Source organism: Chiroxiphia lanceolata, chromosome 1 (assembly GCF_009829145.1).
Source record: "Chiroxiphia lanceolata isolate bChiLan1 chromosome 1, bChiLan1.pri, whole genome shotgun sequence".
NCBI lineage: Eukaryota > Metazoa > Chordata > Aves > Passeriformes > Pipridae > Chiroxiphia > Chiroxiphia lanceolata.
Window position 1 is genome coordinate 84,964,900 of NC_045637.1, and position 23,867 is coordinate 84,988,766.

The following is a 23,867-nucleotide window of genomic DNA, read 5'->3' on the forward strand; positions in this document are numbered from 1 at the left end:
GGGTTTTCCACAAATTTATCTTATTCTGCTGCTTATTTTTCTACCAAACACCTTGGTGTTTGGGACAAAGGGGATGACTTCAGTTACCCACCAAGGAGACAGGACTTCTGCATTGCTGTCTTTGTCCTGATGAACATTTCCTTTGAAAGTAGGAATAGAGGAGAGGTTGCAAGCATCCTGTTTCTAATTAACCCACAGTTAAGTGCAGCATACTTGGTCTAAAAATGAGTGTTTCAGGGAAGTCTGATGAAGAGAAGACTAATAAGAACTGTTTTCCCTTGCACCTACATCATACCCGAGCGCTCCCTCCCACACACCGTATGTGGGTCTCTTAAGTTTTTCAAAGTCCTGGCCTTAACTTGTTTAACTTGGACAGGCTGTGGTTTGCTTACCTCCTCACCAGCAGATATTGGCAGCCGTGACCACCAGGCTCTCTACAAAAGCTTGCAGGCATGCCAGAAGGCATGTTAACGAGGAACATACAGACTCACCTGCACTCATGTGGGCAATTGGCCAGGAAGCTGCTGATAGCCTCATTTTTACTTCTTCTCCTGGTTTTACAGTGACTTCTCTTCTGTAAGAGAGGAGATGTTAAGGTGGTGTCTTTTAAAGCCTCTTCCTTCCTACTTCTTACCTTTGTACATAGAGGTGTAAATGCTGTTGAAGGCTCAGCATCAGGAAGGAGTGGGGGGAAAATGAAACAGCTTTCTTTGGTTTAGTTTTGCAATTTCTTGTATTGAGGAGGCTCTGCATGTTTTGAGTCATCTACCTTGAGAAGTGGAAAAGCAGAGTAGGGGTAAGGTTGTCCTCTGTTGCCTGTATGTAGAAAAACTGGAGGGCATTCAGTTTTCTGTTGTGCAGGAAAGTCACCGTGGGGTGTCTGAAGCAGAGGGCAGGAGAACAAACCAGCAGCAGGCAGGGGTTTAATTGTTGCCTTTAACAACGAGTGAGTACTCTGAAGGTTTTTGTGAAATTGCTTAACTGAGCTTGCACCACACTTTCTGGACGGTATTAAATCCCCAGGCTGCCTCTTAAAACACGGACATGTATGAAAACAAACAAATGTTATGACTGGCTGTGGCTCCAGTGATGTTAACCCCTGCTCCTTTTTGTCAGTTAAACTGACAACCCAGATAAGAAGAGCCGGTGTTGGTATCGTCTCTTGCATAACAAACCACTCTCGACAAAAGAAGCAGCCTCCTGTCAAACGAATTTCCTTTACAACTGCCGAGGGGACTATTTTTAGTTTCATCTGCCATTCTTTTACTCCTTAATCATCGGCTTCGCTTTTCTCAGTTTTTCTCCCTTTTCCCCCTTCCCCGCTAGCTCCAATACCAGGTACTGCTGATAATCGGTGGTGGAGGAGGAGGGCACTGGGCTCTTGGCTATTCCCTGTGTCTGCACTGGGATGCTAACAGCCTTGCCCTGTTGAGCTCAGCTCTGGCACGTGAAGGGAGGGCACCTTCAAAGAAAGGCAAACAGACCACCCTGAATCTAGATGAGAGATGTCAAAGACTAACAAAGTGAATGAGATCAATTCTTGTCAGTAAAGGGTTTTAGCTAAGACTGTGTTTAGAAAACATGCTTTAAGTTGCAGGAGAGGAGCTACAAATGTCCAGTGTTGAATCAATGTTACAGGCTTACCACATCAGGCACCAAATTCTTCATACGCCATTGGCAAAACAAGGCAGAGCTTGGCTTTTCCAGTGAAGATAAAATTAAAGTCCTTTAGAAACGATGGTGTTTATTTTGTAGGTCTTGACTCTATGGTACTGGCTGCTTTTCCTTTCATGTTTGAGCCACTTCATGTTTTTAGAGCTGCAGAGTGATTCTTGTCTTCTGGCTGAGATATAAAACAGGAGTCCTGCCTATCTGCAATCCATTAGAGATTTTGTGGTGCTATTTGCAACAGTAAGAGTGTCTTAAGGCTTTAGTCGACCAGGAAATAACGCTGCTTTGCTCAGTTGTGCACAGTATTTCAGCCAGGTCCTTCATCCTCTGCAGCACATTCCTGAAGCCTAATTCAAGTGGGTTTTTATGTATTCTGTACCTTCTTCCTCCAAAGCAGGCAAAAGCTTCATATAATGAGTGGTCTCATGCCTATGGTGCTTCTGTAAAGTACAAGTTTTATACCCGTTTTATAGCTGCATTTGAGGAGCACAGAGGCAAAGTGAATAATCCAATGTCAAGAGGGAAGTCTCTGGCAGCAGAGGGAATTATGACTCTCTCACCTGAGTGAACTTAACAGTACTGAAGTTAGTGTACTAGCTAACCTTTTCCAGGGAAGCACCACAATTCTCATAAAAAGGAATCACTTAGAAATAGTCAAAAGTTTTTACCACCACTATTTTCTTAACAAACATGAGTTTTCAAATGCAGAAATGCGTTTATTTTGAGAAACTGAAGTAAAGTTTGTTGGATTCAAATCGAAATGAGCTAGATTTGTAATGTAAATGTTCCGATTGATCCTTTTCCCTAGTGTAAAAAAAAAAAAAAAGGAAGGAACTCTTCTGAGAGGTAGGCAAAAAGGGACCTGGTTTCTCCAATGAAACAAGAATGGAAATGTACTGTTGATGGAAAAATAAAAACTACATTGTATCTTTTCTTCAGGCTTTCCTCTCTCCAGTCTTAGTATTTTCTTTTTGTCTTTGAGTGTAACTGACTGATGCAAGAGTGACCAGTTTCCTTAACTCTAAAAAACACGCACCAGCACTTTGAACAACACTCATTAGCCAAGGAAAGTGAGAGGGAGAGAGCTGGAAAGAGATCTTATGGCTGATGACAGTGGCTCCTTATGACTTTGGCTGCTTTATTGTCCAGTAGGATTGATCAGGGATCTCCTTAGCAGTTTTTGGTGGCTCATCTGCTTCCACTGTTTAGGTTCTTATTGCGCAGTAGCCCCTGAACTCATGCACCTGTGCTGGGAGTCACCTGGTGTAAACCCAGTCTATGCCTAGCAGAATTATTTGTGGGCTTCTCATGGGTTGGTTACCCCTGCTTCAGCATATACCACTGTGCAGCCTATGGGCCGACGTAAAACTGTTCCCGCTTTTCTTTTCCCATTATTCCATTGCTTTGGACAGTGTAACTCTTTAGCTTCAGCCTTCTTTATCAGGACATTTGTGAGATCTATTTCTGATTCCGCTCTTTTCAAGACCCTGAATTGGATTTTGTTTTAGGAACTGGAAGTGGGGAAAGCATTAAAATCAAGATTGGTTTTGTACTTTTTAAGATGCTTGAAAGTCTGCCAGAGAGCTGTCAGGTTAGTGATGGCTTGTGACATATAAAAGCAGACAAGCAAGGGTTCATAATAATTCAACATCCCTTGAAAACCAGATTGAAACATGGTTTTTGAAACAGTGAGGGGTTTTTAAAAAGAAAATTTTTATTGTGGGTGTTCAGAATCATAAGTGTATTTCAGCCTTGCTGTAGGAAAATCCTGTGATTTTAGCTTCGTGTGCATGCTTTGGATTTTGCCTCTCTCGCTGGGATTTTCAGTGTTTTCAGCCCAGTTCATCTGTCACATCTCTTGCCCGGGTGCCTGGCAGGGATGCTGCCCTTATGTGCCGGCACACATGGACTTCCCGTTTCCCTGCTGCCTGTGTATGTGGAGCCTTTCTTTCATGCATTTATCTCTTACTCAGTAGTCCACTTACCTGCCTCTGTAGGCTTTTGTTGTAATACAAAAAGAAGCAGTTGAATCTTCTCCTGGATCAGTGGTGTGAGAAGTAGCAAGAAACTTCTTGGTGAAGAGTCTAGAAAAAAATCTTCTGGGTTCCACTGAGTGAGGAGGGCCTGACCTTCAAAATTTCCCATGGCCTGTTAAGAGGATTTGGGCAAAGATGTCCGGAAGAAATAAGAACTCTGCTTTCAGAATGTCCATGAAATGAGAAAGCCAAAGAAAAAACCAAATTTTCCTCTCGCAGTGTGTAAAGGGCTCTATGCTGAAGAATCACCAGCTGAATGCATATTAGAAGCTGCCAGCAATCATTAAGCTCAATTAATCGTATTCTTGTGCCCATGATAACATCTGTGGATTATTTAAACAAAGCGATAGTGGCCAAGCAGGAGAGGAAAACTGAAGAAAAGAGGTTCTGCTGTGAACATTCGTACCACCATCACCCAAGCGACGCTGTAATACAGAAACTGGGTCAGAGACACCCTTCCCCCTTCATGCTGTCAAAGTTATTTGAGTGTCTATTGAAACCTTCACAATAGAAGAGTTTGGCTCCTGCATTCACTAAGCAAAACTGATTTGTGTTTTTTGGTTCGGAAAAAACTGCTGGGTAATTTTCTGTGTGAGTACAATGCGGCAGTTCAGTAGATCCCTGAAAGCTGATTTCTTGGTGATTTGCTTTTCATTTAATGAGGCACCACTGCTTTCATTTAGCATTTCAAAATTGACATGCCGAATCTGTGTTCAGGAGCCTTAAACCTCTCTCTTGCCTATGTTAGTTTTAGGACCTGAACTGGAAGTGTTCCTTCAAAGTTCAAAAGATTGCTGAAAGTCCTTTGAGATGTTGCTTGCTCTGTTGTCTTACTAATGATTTAAATCTAAGTTTGGTTCTAGGATAATTGAAGTAAAATATATCAGTTTGGAAGTATGGCTTGGCTAGATTGAAACACAGCGCTCTTCTGGACTCTTCCCACTGCCCTTTTTAATCCTGCATTTGAGTATTTCATCCTTGTTTACAGCTGTCCCATTAGTAGCCTCAGCCTTCCGGTGTGCTCTGTCTGCTCTGGGATTTTTTCGTCTTGTTTTTCTGGCTTCTTTCAAGGAGTCCCAGTGGCTCTACTTTGTTCTGAAAAGAAAACCAAACAACACTTCGTGCTCATAAGGACAGTCTGCACTGGTTGTTAGTAAGCACAGAACCCGGGAGTTCGGCTCTAAGGGGTGACATTGTTTGGCAGTTGTCATAAGCCCTTGTTCCAAAGGAGACATGAGTGAAGTGAAATAGCAGGGTCCAGAGTTTGAACCTGTTTTCTAATATTCAATTAATAGTCTCTAATTTCACTTCCCCTCCCTGCTGCCCTCAGCATGAACTTTCTCAGAGTAAGCATATGCCCTCTCACACCTTTTTTCCCTTACATAAAATGACATTTATTTCCTGAAAATTGCCCGACTTGATGGACAGTTTTCTCTGGAGGTGGCTGGGGGACTTAGTTGTCCGTGGAGCCAAGAAAGCTGGGCAATGGCTGCCAGGAGTTGCACACCCTAAATAGTTGTAACACAGTGTCTTAAGGAGGCATTGTTGGTGGTGACAAAGGAGGAGGAGATGGAACATCATTTCTTTGCTTCCTCTGTAGTTTACTCCACTCTCTGAACAAGGTCCTTAATTGTTAGCAAGCAACAGTGAGAACCTTTGTGCCCATTCATATCTGTCCCATTTCTGATTCTTTGTCTTATTGTGTGTTTAAAAAAAAAGCTCCACAAAAACAGAAAGGAAATAATACGCCAGTTTGTGTGTTAGTTTCAACAGCAAACATCTCTTGAGCTACCTTTCTTAACAGTCACATAGTTATCTATGTCAACCTGTCTTCCTTGCATCCTCAGTACCAAGAAGAAGAAACAGAAATTTTTGCCATTTCACCTCATTGCCCGAATTTTGTGAAAACCTCACGAAGAGAAGCCTGAAGTTTGATGGCAGAATGACTTCTCTTGTTATCAAGGCTAATCACTTTCCAGCCCTGTCTCTGGCAAATACTCTATCTGCAATAATCAAGTCAGTGCATACGACATAGTTTTTTGACAGAACAATATTTCTTAATAATTTAGTAGCATTGCACACACACAAAAATAGAGTTATAATTAGCTCTCATCCCTGAAGTTGGAAGAGCTTTTCAGTTCATTGGGAGCTGCTGGCCAATTCTCTTATCTAATTGGATGAAGTTCCTACTTTCTCCCATTTGTATAATGTCTGCTTTTACACAAACTCATTAAGTGCAGCTGTACTCCAAGTTTATAACAACAGCCCCAGTGAAGACTAGGCAGAAGTTTAATAGCTGTTCTGTTCTCTCTTTTTCATCTGATCTCAATCCATTTTGGTGGCTGATGTGAGCCTAAACATCTTTCCCTAGCACCTAATTCCCCCCCCCCCCGCTTTTTATTATGAATTATCTTAATAATTAGAAACCAGACAAACTGCACAAGATTCATCTGTCTATTTTGAAACTGGAGAGTTCACAGCTCGCTTTCAAGGAAGATAGCTTTAAAACAATTACTTTTTTCCTGTGAGGCATACAGAAGTGATTTTCCCGTTCATTTTAAAACTGGCATTAAGGTGAAATTACATAATTGCTACACTATTCTTTAAATCTTCAGAGGCATAAAACTGATTATGCAGATAGAACAGTAGCACTGTAGTTAACATTATATTAAGGTTTTACATTAAGATGGAATTTCTGGCAAAATAAATACATTTTAAACCAAACAAAACCCCATCACATTTGTCAGTATGATTGTTTTTTTCTTCTGTTCCTGTGTGTAATTTTGAATTTATACTTAGCTGAGTATATATAGTAATAGAAAGTCTCCTTGAATTTTTCTTAGCATACTGTCTACATACATTCAAATCACATTTACAAAGATTCACCACATACTTCCCACAATACAGATATATTATTAGTATATCATTGGTATGAGAAGTGATTTTATAACTTCTATGGATGTTTTTCTTCCATTGGAGAACTATTCCAAGGTCTTCTGGCAAAATTCCAGCTGTACAATTTCCTTTTGTTACCATGTTCCATCTTCCCATCAAGCAAGGTTGGGGAGGCTGGAGGAGAGAGGGAAACTCAGGGAAAAAGTTGTCTCACAACACTGATTTTTTCATGAGAACACTTATCTGTGATGGTAAATGCTCTCTCTCATACAGTCAGTGATGGGGAGACCTGTCTGACAATAAGGATGACATTCTTTGGCACTGGGTACTTAAGTTACAGCTATGCATGTGCACACGTTTGTAGTGCAAAAGAGGGGAGACAGAAAAGAAGCAGAGTAAGACATCAGTGGAGGGATTCAAAGGGACTCACTCCTAAGCCAGAAGTGAATAAGGAGGGAAATTTCCTTCTGCTGGTGCCCCACCTCCACGCTTTGATATTCCCTTTGGCTGTTAGTGCTCTCCAGGCTCTGAAGGTCACCAAAGACTTGACCCTTACGAGGTTCACAACGCTCTTAGCTCTGTGTAGTATTTAAAGATGCAAACATCCGGCAAAATCCAAAGGCCAATATGAGTAGGGAGGACCTACTGAACCCTGCTTGATCTTCCTCTACCTTAGAGTCCTCCCTCTGTTCCCTCAGTTCAAGTAGTCATAAAGAAGTACCAGAGCTGAACATTTTGTTTCTGTTCTGGTGAGTGTATGAAAATTGAGTGGTGGTGTAACCAAGTCCCTGGTTATCACTGTCATAGACCTTTACAGCTAAGTTCACGTGTGCAGGTTGATTACCAGTCTTCTCAATGATGACATGAAGAGGTGGTTTAATTGTTGGGTTCTCATATGAAACTTAATCTCAGCATGAGTAGTTTTAATCTCAACAAGTAGTTTTGAATGATAAATTTCTTTAATCAAAAAGTGAAATCTGTGAACACCTCTTGTTTTCAGATGATTGGCTCCATCTGTAGACATGTTCCATCACGATCTCAATCCCTGTTTAGACAAATATGAAACACGGGCATTCTTCTCGTTTAGAGTCCTATAACTTTTGTTGTCTCCACTGGGGCTGCAGCACCACATATATATAAGATAAGCTTATCCGACATTCATAAATGAGAACATTTATGTCTCTTCTACCCAGTAAAGATAATTTTTATAATTGACCTCTACCACCCTGTTCTCTTCTAAGTATGCAATCTTACTTTTATAGGAAATGTTTAAGTCTTAAAAGGGCTCATATAATGCTGAAATATTTGTTTTGCCAGCTACAGTCATCATAGGCACATCATTAAAATTACAACAGTAGCTGCTCTCTGCTAATTTTGTAATGTTTTGACAGAACTTGAGACATGAATGTATGTTTGTGCTACTAGTCACTGGTGAATCATACCATTTAATTGGATGGGTCAAGAAGATAAATAGATGTGGTCTTTGGGAAATGAAAATGGCTTCTTTCATTTGTGACTTTGAGTTTGTTTGTACACTGCTTTTGTTGGAAGTAACATTGGTTGATGGAGATTATGGAAAAAGCGGTGACTTATTTTCCTAACACTTGAGTGAGTGGTGATAGTTGTCAGAGGATGTGATGACAGGAAAAAAGGGGTTTTTAATTTTGGTTTTGAAGTGGGTGGGGGTGGGCAAATGGATACTCAAGACACATTAATGAAGTTCTGTTGACAACTGTTAAGTGTGAAGTCTGTCGTATATCTCATTGCAATGAATGTGTCTTTATGAGCAAATTTCATTTGAGACATCTGTGCAATTGTCAGCTGTAATTAAAGGATGATTCGGCAGTGGACATACAGTTGAAAATGAAGGACAGTGGGTTTTTCTTTTATTTGGGTGTATATACTTCTGTTTGCCAAAAGTGACATATTTCTTTGACTAGCCAATTCTTTCCAAGCAGCTACTAAATCAAAAAAATGAATTTACTTTGTTTTCTTAAAAGATACATTTTCTCCTTTAGGAGATAATTTGAACATTTTAAGGCAAGCAAATGGACACTTTTTGATCATGTCCTTTTTGGTGGCATTCTGGAAATGCACAGGGAAATTACTTCTAGAAAGACTTGTGAAAGCATGAGTAAGATGTCACTTGTCAAGCATATAAAATAAGCAAAGAAAGGGATACTGCTTGGACCAGGGTACATCTGTTTGCATGTGCTGTGCTCACTTGTGGTAAATATTGCAGTTGTGTGTCATGGTCCATTTTCCTAATACCTTTCTGACTCTACTATGGATTTTGGTGTTGCTTTCAAAGGGGCTTGCAAATATTGTAAAGGGACAGCTAGTGGGTTTCTCCTCATAAGGGATGAGCAGTGTTTAGGATGGCTGGCTGATTTTTTTCCCAGCCACACAGCTTCCAACCACAATCAACCTGAACTTAAGAAAGATAAATATACTTGAAGAAAGATCCAGGCTTTTCTCAGGTAGTTGAATAACCTTGTGTAGCAGTTAAAGCTGTTCTGCAGCTATCAATGGCTCCACTTCCAGTACAAGTACTAAAATATCTCTTCCTAGCTCCAGCTGATATTGATGGGAGTTTCCCAGTAGATGACAATGGGAGTAGTTCTAAAGCTGGTAGCATGCTTTGAAAAGCATGTGGTGTGAAGAGGAGCCTAGCCCTATCTGGACCTTGGATGCTGTCTCACCTCTTGCTGGAGGAAGCTATATAGATTTTTCTTTTTATGCTTCTTTAATATCTTTCATGACCTCTGGACTGCCCTTCCTTTCCCCCTCCATCTTGGCAGAAAACAAGGAAGCAGCCACAAAGTAACAGGGTTGATGTCTAATTCCAGGACTGGAAGCTGAGACTTGGATGTAATTGAAAGCAGTGCTGTTTGTCCTTGGTTAAAGATTGATTTTATGTCCCTAATGAAAACACAGAGACAAAGAATCATACAGATTTGGGTCGTCAGCAGCAAGAGTGAAAGGCTTATTAGGCACCTTGTCTGTGAGGTGAAGCAGTGAGGAGGAGCTGAAAATGAGCACTGTTTAAGATGCGTCTATTTCTTTTCCACGACCACGTTTTTCAACTGTAAAGGTATTAGCTTCTTTTAGAATTGTGTGTTGGAGGAAGCTGTGCCTGCTGCAAGCAGTAAATGAGTTACTTAATGGGAAGAATGTTTGCAAAGCCGGGAGAGAAATAACAGCTGCTTTTAGAAATGAAAAAAACCCAAACCCCAAAACATTTCAAAACTGCAGCAAGATCAGTGTTTTTTTTTAAAAAGGCCTGGATGAAAGGAAATTAGTAATGTGTAGGGGGTGCTGAGTGGCCTGGGCACCTCACCTGTTTTATTCTTAGCTGTAGAGGGAATTTGAAGTTCGACACCAGATGGAAAGCAAACCCAGAGCCACATGAACTGTTAGCCAGCTTCCTTCAGCAACATTAATTTACAGTCTCGTGAGAGAACACCTTGGTTTGCTGCCAGTTTTGACTTCAAGCAAAACTGTCGGAGGACAGAGCAGTGCAGGCCGTGGTCCCCTTCAGACCACGGCATCTGGGCAATGGAGCAGAGAGCACAGGCTCCTGCCTGGGCTCCGATGCAGGCATTACAGAGCATGTCTGTGCCCCAGCTCCCTGCTGAAAAGCAACATTAATTACACTGCAACACTGTGGTTCCCCTCTGCCTGCCTGGTGTGTTACAGGGTGATATAGTGGGTTTGGGGCGGGGGGGGGCTACAGGAGTGGTTTCTCTTAGAAGCTTCTCTTAGAAGCTTCCCCTGTCTGTTGGAGCCAATGCCAACCGGCTCCAGGATGGACTTCCTGCCGCTGGCCAAGGCCAAGTCAATCAGGAGTAATAGTAATGCCTCTGTGATAACATATTTAAGAACAGAAGGTATTGCACTGAAAGAATTCCAGCCAGGGAAGAGCAGAGTGGGAACACGGGAACAACAATGTAGACACCAAGGTCAGTGCAGAAGGAGGGGCAGGAGGTGTTTCAGGTGCTGGAGCTGACGACTCTGCGGCCTGTGGTGCAGACCATGGTGGAGCAGCTGTGCCCCTGCAGCCCATGGAGGACCATCGAGGTACAGAGACCCACCTGCAGCCCATGGAGAAGCCCATGCTGGAGCAGGTGGATGCATGAAGGAGGCTGTGACCCCGTGGGAGGCCCAAGATGGATTAGGGTCCTGCTGGAGACCTGCAGCCCGTGGAGAGGGAAGCCCACGCTGGAGCATGTTTTTCCCGGGTAGGACTTGTGGCCCCTATGAGGGACCCATGTCGGTACAGCTCATTCATGAAGGACTGCACCCCATGGAGAAGAGACCCATGGGACAGCAGTTTCATGAAGAACTGCTGCTCGAGGGATGGACTCGTGCTGGAGAGGTCTGTGAAGGGCTGTCTCCCATGGAGAGACCCCACAGGAGCGGGGGAAGGACTCCTCTCCCTGAGCAGTTGAAGAAAGAACAACTGACCATTCCCCATTCCCCTGCATTGCTGGGGGGAAGAGGGAGAACATGGAAGGAAGGAGTGGAGGGGAGAACGTGTTTTTAAGACTGTTTTATTTCTAACTCTTTTGCTCTTATCCTGTTAGTAATAAATTTAAGTACTATCCCCACTTTGAGTCTGTTTTACCCGTGAAGGTAATCAGTAAGTGACCTCTCCCAGCTCTTATACCAACTCATGAATCCTTTGCTGTTTTTCTTCTCTCCTCTGTCCAGTTGCAGAGGGGAGTGAGAGAGTGGCTTTAGTGGGTACCCAACATCCAGCCGGGGTCAACCTACTACAACGCTATGGAAGTGTCTCAAAAGAAATGCATTTCCAAAATACCTTGTTGCTGGTTAGGGTTTCTCATACGACTCATGGATTCACTTTCCAATCTTTTGCTGTTTTCTTTTGTGTTCTTTTCAAACTATCCAGGAGTCACAGTGGAATTTTTTTCTTTTTTTTTTTTTTAATAGTTCTGAGGTGTTAAGATTTGAGATGTATAAGATTGTGACAGAACAAGGGGCAACGGTTCAAACTGAAAGAAGTGGATTTAGTGGCTCTAGATTGGACATAAGGACAAAATTTTTTATGATGGGGGTGGTGAGGTCCTGAAACAGGTTGCCTAGAGAAGTTGTGGATATCCCATATCTGGAAGTGTTCAGAGCCAGGGACTTTGTGCAACCTGGTCTAGGGGAAGGTGTTCCTGCCTATGGCGAAGGGGTGGATGATCTTGGAAGGTCCCTCCCAATCCAAACCGTTCCATGATTCTATGCAATGCTGTGCAGTTTGAATGCTAAGCATTCATGCTCATGCAACTAGAGGTATGTGCTGTCACACCGGTGACTTGGAGGGCTGAACTCTGGGAGAGAGCAAGAGGCTTTTTTGACAAGTGAGCTGCTTTTTTTGAGTAAGCTTTTAGTAAATCAGAGATGATTATTTCCACTGCAGCAGTTATGTACAGTCTAGTTTTTTTTGTCTGTTTTAGTGCTGAACAAAACATTTTCTCCTTTCACAATTTCTGATATAGTTGCCCCAACAAAGACAACGATTAAAGGTCTATTAAAGCTGTTGCCACCCCAGTGTGTAGACTGCATGCATTGATCTTTCGTGTGTTTGCATCAGATATGCTTGTCAGTTCACATGTAGAAGACATTATTCTTATTGTGGTTCAGTGGTACAATAGATCCAATTTTGAGGTTCATGTTACTTGACTGAAAGAGCATTTTCTGAAGGATTATGAAGTAGTTGTATGGCATGCATTTATATAAATGCATTGCACAAAGTGCTGCTCTGGTGTTACCTCTGTTGGGTCAAGTTGACCAAATTTTTTCCCCCTACTTTCCCCACTCCCCTGCAAGAGGGCTTTATGGTGAATGAGTATGGTGGATTGTTCCTGGCTGAGTGCCAGGTGCCCACCAAAGCTGCTCTATCACTCCACTACTCACGTGGGCAGGGGAGAGAAAATATAATGAAAAGCTCCTGGGTCGAGATAAGGACAGGTTGAGATCACTCACCAATTACCATCATGGGCCAGACAGACCTGCCTTGGGGAAATTAGTTTAATTTACTGCCAATCAAATCAGAGTATGATAATAAGAAATAAAATCAAATCTTAAAAACACCTTCCCCCCAATCCTTCCCTTATTCCCAGGCTCAACTTCACTCCTAATTTTCTTTACCTTCCCCTGCCTGAGCAGCACAGAGGGACAGGGAATGGAAGTTGTAGTCAGTTCATCACATGCCTCTTTCGCTCCTTGCTAGTCAGGGGGAGGATTCCTCACACACTTCCTCTGCTCCAACACGGGGTCTTCTTCCCACAGGAGACAGTTCTCCAATGTGGATCCTTCCTGGGAGCTGGAGTTCTTCAGTATCTCCAGTGTGGGTCCTTTACACGGGGTGAAGTCCTTCAGAGACAGGCTGCTCCAGTGTGAGTCCCCCAGAGGGTCACAAATTCTTCCAGCAAACCACGTGGGCTCCCCTCTCCATGGGTTTGCAGGTCCTGACAGGAGCCTGCCTGGGCATGGGCCTCCTTTGTGCATCAACCTGCTCTGACATGGTGTCCTTCATGGTCTGCAGGTGGATCTCTGCTCCACCATGGATCTCCATGGGCTGCAGGAGGACAGCCTGCTTCACCATGGTCTTCACTATGGACTCAAGGGGAATCTCTGCTCCAGTGCCTGGAGTGCCTCCTTCCCCTACTCCTTCACTGACCTTGGTGTCTGCAGTGCTGTTTCTCTCACTTATTCTCACTGCTCTCTCCAGCTGCAATTGTGCAGTTTCCTCCCCACTCCTTCTTAGCTATGTTATCCCAGAGGTGCTGCCACTGTTGCTCATGGGCTCAGCCTTGGCCAAAAGTGGATCCATCCTGGAGTCAGCTGGCATTGGCTGTAATGGACATGGGGGAAGCTTCTGGCAGCTTCTCACAGAAGCACCCCTGTAGCCCCCCTGCTACCAAAACTTCACCATGGAAATCCAGTACAATGGGCTAAAGCCCGTTTGCGCCATTCTAACTAGATGATGCTGGATCATGTGTCATTTATCCCCCTACAGCCCCTTAGCATGGTGTGTGGCTACTTTGACAGCAATGGCATCAGGTGTCTCTCCAACTCAGTGGTCTAGCAATGCAGACAACTCCATGGTACTTATGATCACAGTAGCATAGCCTGAGACATGTACACTGGACATTATTGTTAATAATCCACTAGCAGTATCATCCACCTTACCTAAGGGTCTTTTGCGTTACCAAAGGGTGAGAAGATTAAAATTCTGGAAGTCACAGGTAGGAAAGGAAAAAGTTTACTTACTGGATATATAGGATTGGCAGACTTTTTACAGTGGGAGTGTACAGGTAGGGAGAGATTTAAACTCGCACAAAACTCCAAGTGAACTCAAAAACATCATTAACTAGGGTATTGGACAGCATCTCTGACCACACAGGCAGGTAAGTGCCTGTAGCTTATCAGGTGGATTAAGAAAGGGAAGGAGGCTCTTTTTCCATCTCATCTCCCCTGATAAATAGATTGGCTACCTTTTGTCTCTGTCACTTGTGGCTTTATAAAGCTTTGCATCAGTACTGTCTGCCCCTATCAGGAGGGAAACATTACGTTTCATTTATGGGATTACAGTCAAATGCTTGAGTAGTTTTTTAATCAACAAATCCTAAACAATGCAAATGCAAAACAAGTATCTCACAGTGTGCTTTTATTATATTTCACAATATAAACTAGACAGACATAGAAAGTTTAATGGCAGCATGTTCTGATAACATTTGAAAGACAAAGAACAACATAATCATATTGAATGATGATAAACTGACAAACTACATTACCATACATACATCTCCAAAGATACTGGATAAACAATATCTGCTTATGTACATTTATGCTGGTGATAATTAAAATTCAAATATTCAGAAAAAAAAAGAAAAAATACGCTATTTAAATTATAAAAATATACAGTTTTTGTGTGGAACTCTTAATGCTGTACTACTTTTTGAAGATAATTTCGTTGTGTCATGAAGCTGCATTAACTTAGTATAGAAGTGTGATTTAAACCAAATACAGATTAAATTAGCTCTTTTGTCTTCCTTGTATTTAGCTTTGTTGGAAAGAGAGATAGGAATGAAAAACAAAGCTAGGCTTTTGCAATGAGAAATAATTTTTATATTCATAAATTAAAAGATGTATAAATTTTCATATAGTACTGAGCCTTAAACTCATTATACAAATGAATCATTTTCCTAGTTTATTCAGAGATAGAGAGAGGAAAAATAAGAAAGGCTTTAAACATGCTACTTTACTATACTTTTAATCAATAGGACCTCTAGGTTTGTGGAGTGCAGGTGCACAGCTAAGCAGTGTTGTGCCTCAGGGTCAAAGCATGCAGTCCAGACTCACTGCCTCAGCTGGGGAGACTGTGTGCATGCAAGGATTGGGGGTACTGGATCTGTGTTCTTTGAACTGCATCACTCTCATGTTGCCTTTGCACATTAGGTTTCAGACATTTCTTCATAATTGTTCCTTATTAGTGCAAACCTACTCAGGCTACATAATCCCCAATCACAACAGCAGATCGATGAACTTTTACAGACTGGATAATTTTATAATAATTTACAAATAATTTTGTAAATGAAAATTTTTAGTAATTGTAGCCACGTAGTGCACACATTTGTAGCTGCTTTTAGTCAAAAGTAATTTTCAGACCGTCTTGGGTGAACTCCTGCAACATATGAAACTAAAGATTTTCTTACATACCAATGACATTCGCCATATCTTCCAGCCCCCTTCCTTATCTGTATATTCTCTGTTACCTCAACAGCCCCATTAGTCCTTTGGTGGATTCAGTGCTTGTTCCATTAAGAAATGTACTCTGTGTCAGCTCTGGTTTAAGAATGCTTTGCTACCAGAATTTTTTTTCTTGTTTTTCCATCTTTTCCTAAGTTACTGATCTACAACAGATCTTAGATGATCTCATAGATTATTCTTTTCAGAAGCAAAATATTTTTCTTCATTATTTTCTTAATAAATGGAGTGAAAAAGAATTAAGGACACATAAGCTGAATACAGCAAAATCAAGTATTTCTCCTCAATGCCTACAGATTTGCTGTTTTGCAAAAGACTGCTTTCAGCATTAACAAAGTTCTGTAGAGAACAGTGGGGTCTCTGTAAGCTTTTTCTCTGCACTTATCCTTTTTCAATGGAAAGGATAAAAGATAAACAAATGCCAGGTAGAATCATCTTTAACCAAGAAGGTTTTTCAGTGATTTGTTTCCCTCCACTTCTTGACCTGTTCCTTTGTTGTCCTCTGATCTTCCACATCTAACCGCTTCAGAAATGTGCCTTTTTTTTTTCCTGCTTTTACAATTTGGATATGCCAGGAGTGGTCAGCTATCTGTGCATACATAGTGGCAGAGGATGGGTTTTCACTGAAGCGTAGTCTTTGAGTGTGGAGGTCTATAAGGCATTTTGTGGGGAAAAAAATCTTACATGAAAGTGTAATTAAGAGTAGGAAAGACAAGAATGATTGCAAAAGAAATGCAAGAGTGAAAGGAGAGGATTTTATTTAAGAAGTTCAAGCTTTTATATACATTCAATGTTTCTAATATGTTTCTTAATAAATGTATTATCAACTATCATTATACCTAATGCAGCCACAATACTGTACTATTCTGCAGTCAGGATGGGAAAACTCCATTGGCTCTTTAATAAAATAAAATCATCAACAGTCATCATGACTCTTCTTTTTGCCAGGTATTAACTGATACACTGGGAAGTCCAGTGAGTAGACACAACAGAACACAAAATCCTCAGTACTTATTTAAATGTGTATCATGTGTCATCTTCATATTATTTCTAAAGCAGCTTTAAAAAAACTTTAGCCATTGGAAGGTATTAAAAACTAAAACCCATTCAAATTATCCTGGCAGTATAGCAGCACTGGAATTGATACTTTTACTACTTTTGACAATGTAAACCTTTAATAAAATAAACAATATTGAAACAATTTGAGGTCTAATAGTTAATAAACTTTAATGGGCAGATGGGCAAAAATTGAAACAAAGACTAGATTGTGAAATGAAACATTAGCTTGATACCAGCCAATTCCAGTTGTGCAATTGGCTGCAGACAAATTCAGCTTGGAAGCTGAAAGAAAAAACAAAGCCCACACTCAATTCACAATATTCAGTTCCTCTGATTTCAAATATTTTTCATACAAATCATACATGAGCATCCCCACTTCTGACAGAAGCACTCTGAAAGCATTGCAGGTACTTTTTGTTTGATGGTGGGATTTTTCCTTTTTCTTTAATCAAGCATAGTTCACATTTTTGCGTTCTTAAAAATATTTCCTTTCTAAGTTTCTATAAAATTAAGTAATTTCAAATTTGAAATGTAAGCTTGCTCCATCTTATCTTTGCTCATACAAAGTGTAGGTGCCATGACTAAATAGCAGTAAAAATGCTGAGATGTACAACTCTTAAAAAAACCAACCAAACATAAAAGCAGCTTTGAAGACTCAACATCAACTACAGCCTTAACATTGAACATATTACATTCCCGAGTTACAGGAGATATTTTGCATATAATGCCACAAAGTTATTCAACTGAAATCTTGAGGTTGGAGCTACAGTTTATTCACTGTATGTTTTTCACCTTTCGAGCACTTATGTACTGTATGGTACATTTTATTGAGAGCTTTGCAATCTTTCCTTTTCTATCTGGATGTTCATTTACCCAAAAATCCCAGATTTCAAAAGTTTCATAGAAAAAATAGAAGCGCGGGACTTAAAACATTTGAAGCTGGACATTTCCATGCTTCAGAGCAGCCCCTGGGACACGCTTCAGAGTCTTCAGTTTCCAGGGGATTCCTGGCCCCCTTCGAGCTCACAGAAAGCCCTGCTTTAAAAGGCATTGACACATCTGGTTTCAGAACACAGGTCTGTTTATAAAACTGTATTATGTACTCTGCATTAATTTTACTTGCGTTGCATTTTGTAACATGAGCAGATGACTTCACACCTCCCACTCCCCCTTTTCCTTCACCCTGTTTTCACTTGAGATGACAGTAGGCACCTGCCTGATCGAGGTGTCAGAGAGTCTCTGTCCAGAAAGAGGATTTTGAGTTTCTTCATTATCTTTTCTTCTGCAGACAGTCTTAGGAAATAATTGGCATGAAATAATTTTTAGGGCGAGGGGTGGGATGATAAATCTCACTTTCTTTTCCTGTTATGAAAACGAACTTGATTTTGGTGTCCAGTTTGATAAACAAGGATAGTCAGAGCTAATCTGTAACTTAGCTGAGGTCTGCTTCTTGCCAAATAAAATTAAGATCTTTTTCAACTTTCAGGGATTTAGAGACCATATCTAATTGGTTTCAAACCCCTGGAGGAACTCTGTAAGTAAGCAGGATTAGTTGCAGATATGAGCCCACTAAAGTGGGACACAGGTCAGGTCTTCAGACTCTAGCTCTGCTCTGTTGAAGCAGGCACTTAAGGTCTCCTGATGTTTCTGCGTCAGTAGCCACAAAAAACATTTTACTGCTGAGAAAATCATTGGAACAGCAATTTCCTGCGAGCCCCAAAGATTTAACTTCACACATTAAAAAAAAGGTTGACGTGTATTGTGTGGGTATTGTGATTATGATGGGATGGCACAACTGGTAACTGGAAAACACCTGTTTAAAAGGCATAGACAATCATATTTCCAACTGTTCCTGTAGGGATAGCCGAGTGGTCCTTCAAGAAGTCTCCATCTTGACTCCACATATGTACCATGTTGAATTGTTTACTACATCAGTTCTTGCCAGCAGGACAGGGTGAGAACTTTGTTCATGCTGACCTTGTCTTTCAGATCCCTCCCAGAAAATGCAAGGAGCATCAACACAATTTTGCAGGCTTTAGCAGCTCAAGTAACTGCCCTCATAAGTGTAAGCAGGTAGGTCTTTGTCAGTATATTTGCTCTTCAGAGATAAAATAATCCAGCCAGTGGCATTAATTAAAAAAAAACCAACCAAACCTAAAATACTCTGGGGCTCATTAAAATTAAGAATAACAATACGATGCGATGACAGATACAACTTGCTGAGGTTCTGAAAATAGCAGGTAAAAATGTAAATATCTTTTAATAAATAATTTTCCGGCAATGTAAAAATAAATGATATTTCCTTTGGCAGTAATAGCTGATTTAATCTTTTGCTGGGAAGTTGCTTTGCTCATAAACTATCATTGTGCTAGAGAAAAAAAAATATTATTTTGTTGTTTTGAAAGACTTTTGTAATCCACAATAAACTGGGTGACTCTACTTATGTCCGAGATAAGCGCCAAGAGTGATGCAAGCTCCCACCAGAACCAGACTCAGGATAGTCTTCAGAGAGATCCAGGAGAAATCGAACAAAGGCCTCATACTGTTGCCATACAACTCCACAAAGGCATCCTAAAAAGGAAAGTAATCAGAAAGTGAATATCAGAACTGCAGTAACTTTTTTTGGGGGGTGGGGGAAGCAACTTGTTCACCCTCCATGGTCATCCAACAATCCCGCTGGCATAAGAAAACCACACAAACCTATTAAAATAGTGATTCGTGAGCTCTGTTTTTTGTGCAGTGCTTAGCGAAAAGTTCTCCTGCCTGTTTCTTTACAAATATTGCTGTAATTACTTACAGCCATGACTTCTGCTTTAGGCACGCCCAGTCTAACAGAAAATACAGGAGCTGCATTTTAAAATACAAGTTACCACAACGAGTCCTGAATGTTGTCTATACAAACATATATGAAGGAGGTAAATGGACTTTCATTCTCCAAATCTTTCATTTCCACTGGACTTGGGCACCTATACTGCTGTTCAGCTTCACTGAAAATAAGGCAGTATTTGTTTGATTCCCTTGGTATGGTTCAGAGACTATGTTCAGAGACAGATGTTTCTTCCATATGAACTGAAGCTGTTAAAGTTGTGTTACACCTATGATGGTCTTTCACAACTGTCACCAAGGGTGATGCCGTGATCCTGTGCTCCAGGAAAATCTGGTGCATGTAGGCACCAAATGGAAGGGCTGTTTAAGCAGCAAAGATAAAATTTTTGTGACTCATAAATACAATGGAATTTGACTGGGCTAGCAATTGGACTGGTGATATTCTGCACGTAATGCCTTTCTTTCAGGCTGCAATTCCTAACAAGTATGAAGCTTCAGAGCATTCCTGAGAGACAGATAAATCATACTGTATGGTATGAAAGCAGTAAATAGCCGAGCTGAATGACTTTAAAATTGTGACAAACCTGATAGCATCATTTATGGCAACTCTTTTACTGTGCACTCAGCTAAGGTCTGCTCCGAAACTACTGAGATAAACCCATGAAACAGCTATCTAACATGGGCGTTTCTGTCTCTTATTACTCTACAGTTCCCATTTTTGGTGGAAGTTAACATTCTCTAACAATGTTACAGCGCGTTTAACTGTTTTGCCACGTTACTATGCTAGGAGATAACCTGCCTTCTAAAAAATGCATATATGTTATGGTTTACAGCAGAAATTGAGGAAAGGCCTCCATTATTAATGTAAACCTTCCATCCAAGTTAATTTTCTGCAAATTATGTAGTTAAATTAGCTTCCTTCGTTAGCTATCTCTAGTTATTGTCAGAGTGTTTGTGGTTCCACCACAAGAGGGCGGGTAAGGTTTTTTAATATTTTGACTTCTATTCACCAGACACTGAGCGGGATTCAAATAAATAGTAGGTATTTACTTCCAAAATATGTTATTACATTAAGTAATGTTGGTGAATGTTGTGCATTAGAGTGGATGTAAATAGGTAAGATTTGGTAACAGAACAACCATAGGCTTTAGCCAACAGAGCGACGTGAAAACACGTCTGCCTCTTTGCTCTTTCTCAATGCTTGTTCCTCTAGGCAATGATCTTCCAGCTTGGGTTTCCAAAGGTATATTCTTAAGTGAAAGCAGCTTAACCTTTTGCAGGGAGGATGGAATGTTTTAATGCAAGCTCTTCATTCCAGAGGGAAATTGGCAAGTTTTGCTTAACTGCCTGTTTTTTGACACAGACATTTGCAAACTCTGGCCTTAATATTCTGCTGTGCTGTTGCTGAGCTGAAAAAGCACACTCGGTTTGCTGTGCAGCTCTTTGGAAAGCTGCTTTTATTTCTCCTTAAGGCTATGAAGTAACACAATATCCTAAAATGTTACAGACTGGGCTAAATCCTGTTGTCGCCAGTAGAGACTCACTGACTTCCACAGGAGCCTTGTCTATATAGGGAGTTCAAGATCAGGCCTTATAAAAATACAAGGGTAAAGTTCAACACTTGGTGATATTATTATGGGTGAAACAGGGAGGAAATGAAAAAAAACCAAAAAAAACCCTCATGGAAATGCAAGTCCTGTGAAAAGATTTTAACGTTAAGGTTTTTGTGGTCTCTGCCTGTGGGGAAGGTCTCACTTCTGTATATTCAAGACAGTAGATGCATACACAGTATCAATATTGAAATGAGCATAATTTGTGCCTCTCTTCAATCCCAGTTTTGGAACATTCCTCCCACTTTTAATGTGCAAGCATTTCCAATGTTTCAGTAAAGCTCCTGGTATTGGGTATGAAGATAGACGGTAAGAGTAAACTTGGATAAAAGGCAAAAGTATGGCATAACCTATGGCTCGAAAATGTGCAGCATGCAGTACTTTTTTGTCTGAGATTATTATAACAATAACACAAACCCAACCTAATGGTGTCTGCACTATATATTACAAGTAGCTCTTTATGATCGTTCCCCCTCTCCTTCTCAAACATCCTGATTAGGCCTATTTCCGAAGCTTGTTTGAACAGCCTGTCACTATTTGTTTAAGTTTCAAACCTGTTTTAAATAAACACATGTCCATTTTATGTACTAAAACAAGGGAGGTGGGGGGAGGGACTTATGACCCGTTGCTGAAAACTATTTTAGCACAAAGAGAACCCTAAACAGAATCTTAACTTTCTCATAAGGTTTGTCTCCTGTAAACCTGTGTATCTGTCACTGGATTTTTGTCACCTAAACTGCTCTGTTTAAAAGAAGAGAATCTCAGCTAAAATAAATAAGATTAGGAAAATTGTTTGAAACACTTAATGTCCTTGGAAAAGCACTCTTTATAATGAAAGCAAGGGTCCCCTTGGCAAATAGACTGAGGCAAGTTCTGGCTTGGTCAACCTTTCTGGAAGTTTTACACAATTGGAAAGAAAATCATTGCAGGCCTTGCTTTTAAGACCTTCAAAATTTAATAGGAAGTTATATCCTGGATGTAAAATTATATCAAGGCAGTTAAAAATTATATGGAAAAGAACTCTTCATTCAGCTCTGTAAGTTTTGAAAAAGTCATTTCTTAAGAAGCTTTCATTAAGTCAAATCAGTCTGTTGCTGATTTACTGTGCAACTTCACATTGACTGTTTCTGTGAAGTGAGAAGGGTGGTGGTGGGGAAGGGAAAGATGTTCTGCCTAAGCTCCTCTTAGGCATGAAAGCACCTGAGATGCCTGCTTCAACATACCAGGGCTTGACTGGCAGGCCAGGAAGATTGCCCCGAGAGCACCCCTTGCCTGCTGGACTATACACAGGGAGGACAGAGCATGTCCCTGGCTGAAGTTCCTGGCATTTGCAGGGAGTCCAGGACAGAAGTGGAGTTTGTCACCCTGGGAGGATTAGGAGGCGTGCACTGAGTCAGGGCAGTCTCAAAACAAAGAGATCACACTATCCCATTCTTCCGCTGGCCCAAATTCGGCAGCTCTGATCCAAGAAACAAATGTCATCTTTAATTACACGGGCATTCTTTGCTTGCGGAATGAGTCGTGTCCGTTCAGCCTTGGTCCTTTTACAGCTCAGCCTTCACTCCGGCCTGAGAGGCAAAGCACAGCTTCTCAGTCGCAGAAAAGGACATACTGCCCATAGGCTGAGCGACGGCTCCTTACTGAAAATGCAGAGGGAGAAGGCAGTTTCTGCCTAGCATTTCTGACCAAGGGGGCAGTGGGGAGAGCAAACATGAGGAAGTAAAGGCTTCCTTTTTCTACCTGAATCAAACAGCTGGTGAGGAAGTGACTTTATTTCCCTCGTTATCATTGGGCTGGCAGGATATCCTCTTGAGCCACATTGTATTGAATGAAGAGCCTGTGAGACTTCCATTTTACTGAACGGGAATTGCCTTGCGGCTATTTTACGCTGCCCTCTCTGTGACTCCAAAACAAACAAACAAACACACACTAGCTCTGGCTTTTGAAGAAACTTGCACAGGTCTGAACAAGGCAACTCTGCAACACAGCACAGGGCAGGAGAGGGAATGGCATATGCTTCGATGCCAAGGTTTAGCAGCTAGATGACTTTTCCCTCACCCCTGCCTCCAAATGAATGACATAAATTCTCATAAAAGCTTTCATTCCTGCATGGTAACTCATTTCAGAAAGAGTTTGGGGAGGGAGGGGGTGGACAGAGCTGGTTAAATCGTCCCATGTTTTCTATGCAGTGAAACCTCATTAAAATGTCATCTTGAAGCTAACAAGAAAAGTTCTTGGAACACAAATAATAGACAAATGTGTAGCTGTTCTTTTCCCAAAGAGTTTATGGGTCTTTTATGCAAGCCTATGTGGTGAGTACATGCAAATAAGGACAGCTCAGACTTTGGCTGTGTTGTGCCAAGGTGTGGCGTTTCACAAGGTCAGTATCTTTAGAGATGCCGATATCTTTTTACCCCTGGGAGTGCCGACATGCTGGTAGTCCTGCCAGGTGCACATTATCAAATTATAATGGTAAGGAAAAGAAGGTGTCACCACACAAGCCCTGCTGATCACGGAAAAAGAACCTGCCAGGTGCGTGGCTTTGGCACGTGAACCCCTGAACAAATTCCCACCTGGCTTTTTTTCTTTCCCCCCTTCACCTTTGCCTGTGGTAGAAAGGGGTCTATTTTGGGGACATGGTTTAGTGACAAACATGACAGTGCTAGGTTAGTGGTTGGACTTGATGATGTTAGAGGTCTTCTCCCATCTTCTATGATTCCATGATTCTATTTTGAATCCCCTCTTTCCACAATGCCTGACACAGTCATAGGTCTGCAGCTGATGTGTTAATTGCTGGCTGCATACCCTTTTGTTTCTCCAGTGGTCCCTGAGGTTTCTGACTTTGGACAAAACCAGTTTCATCACAGTAGTCTTGCCTAACTTCTTTGTTCCTTGTCCTTGCTATCTATTTGTATAAATTCTTGCATCGGTGAGCCTGTGATCTTGGGGATGCGTCTTCCATGTCCTAGTCTTGCCAGGCGCTCACTGT

General features: G+C 41.3%; 1 protein-coding gene across 1 annotated transcript in view; it reads right to left on the reverse strand.

Annotated features, from left to right (window-relative positions):
• Positions 1-14,255: 14,255 nt before the first annotated feature.
• Positions 14,256-23,867, reverse strand: part of BCL2 (BCL2 apoptosis regulator) — a 97,167-nt gene continuing 87,555 nt past the window's right edge. Inside the window, exon 2 of the mRNA XM_032707252.1 lies at positions 14,256-19,013. Within this exon, the coding sequence (XP_032563143.1) occupies positions 18,879-19,013 (135 nt within the window). The 3' untranslated portion in view covers positions 14,256-18,878. The remainder of the gene's footprint in view (positions 19,014-23,867) is intronic.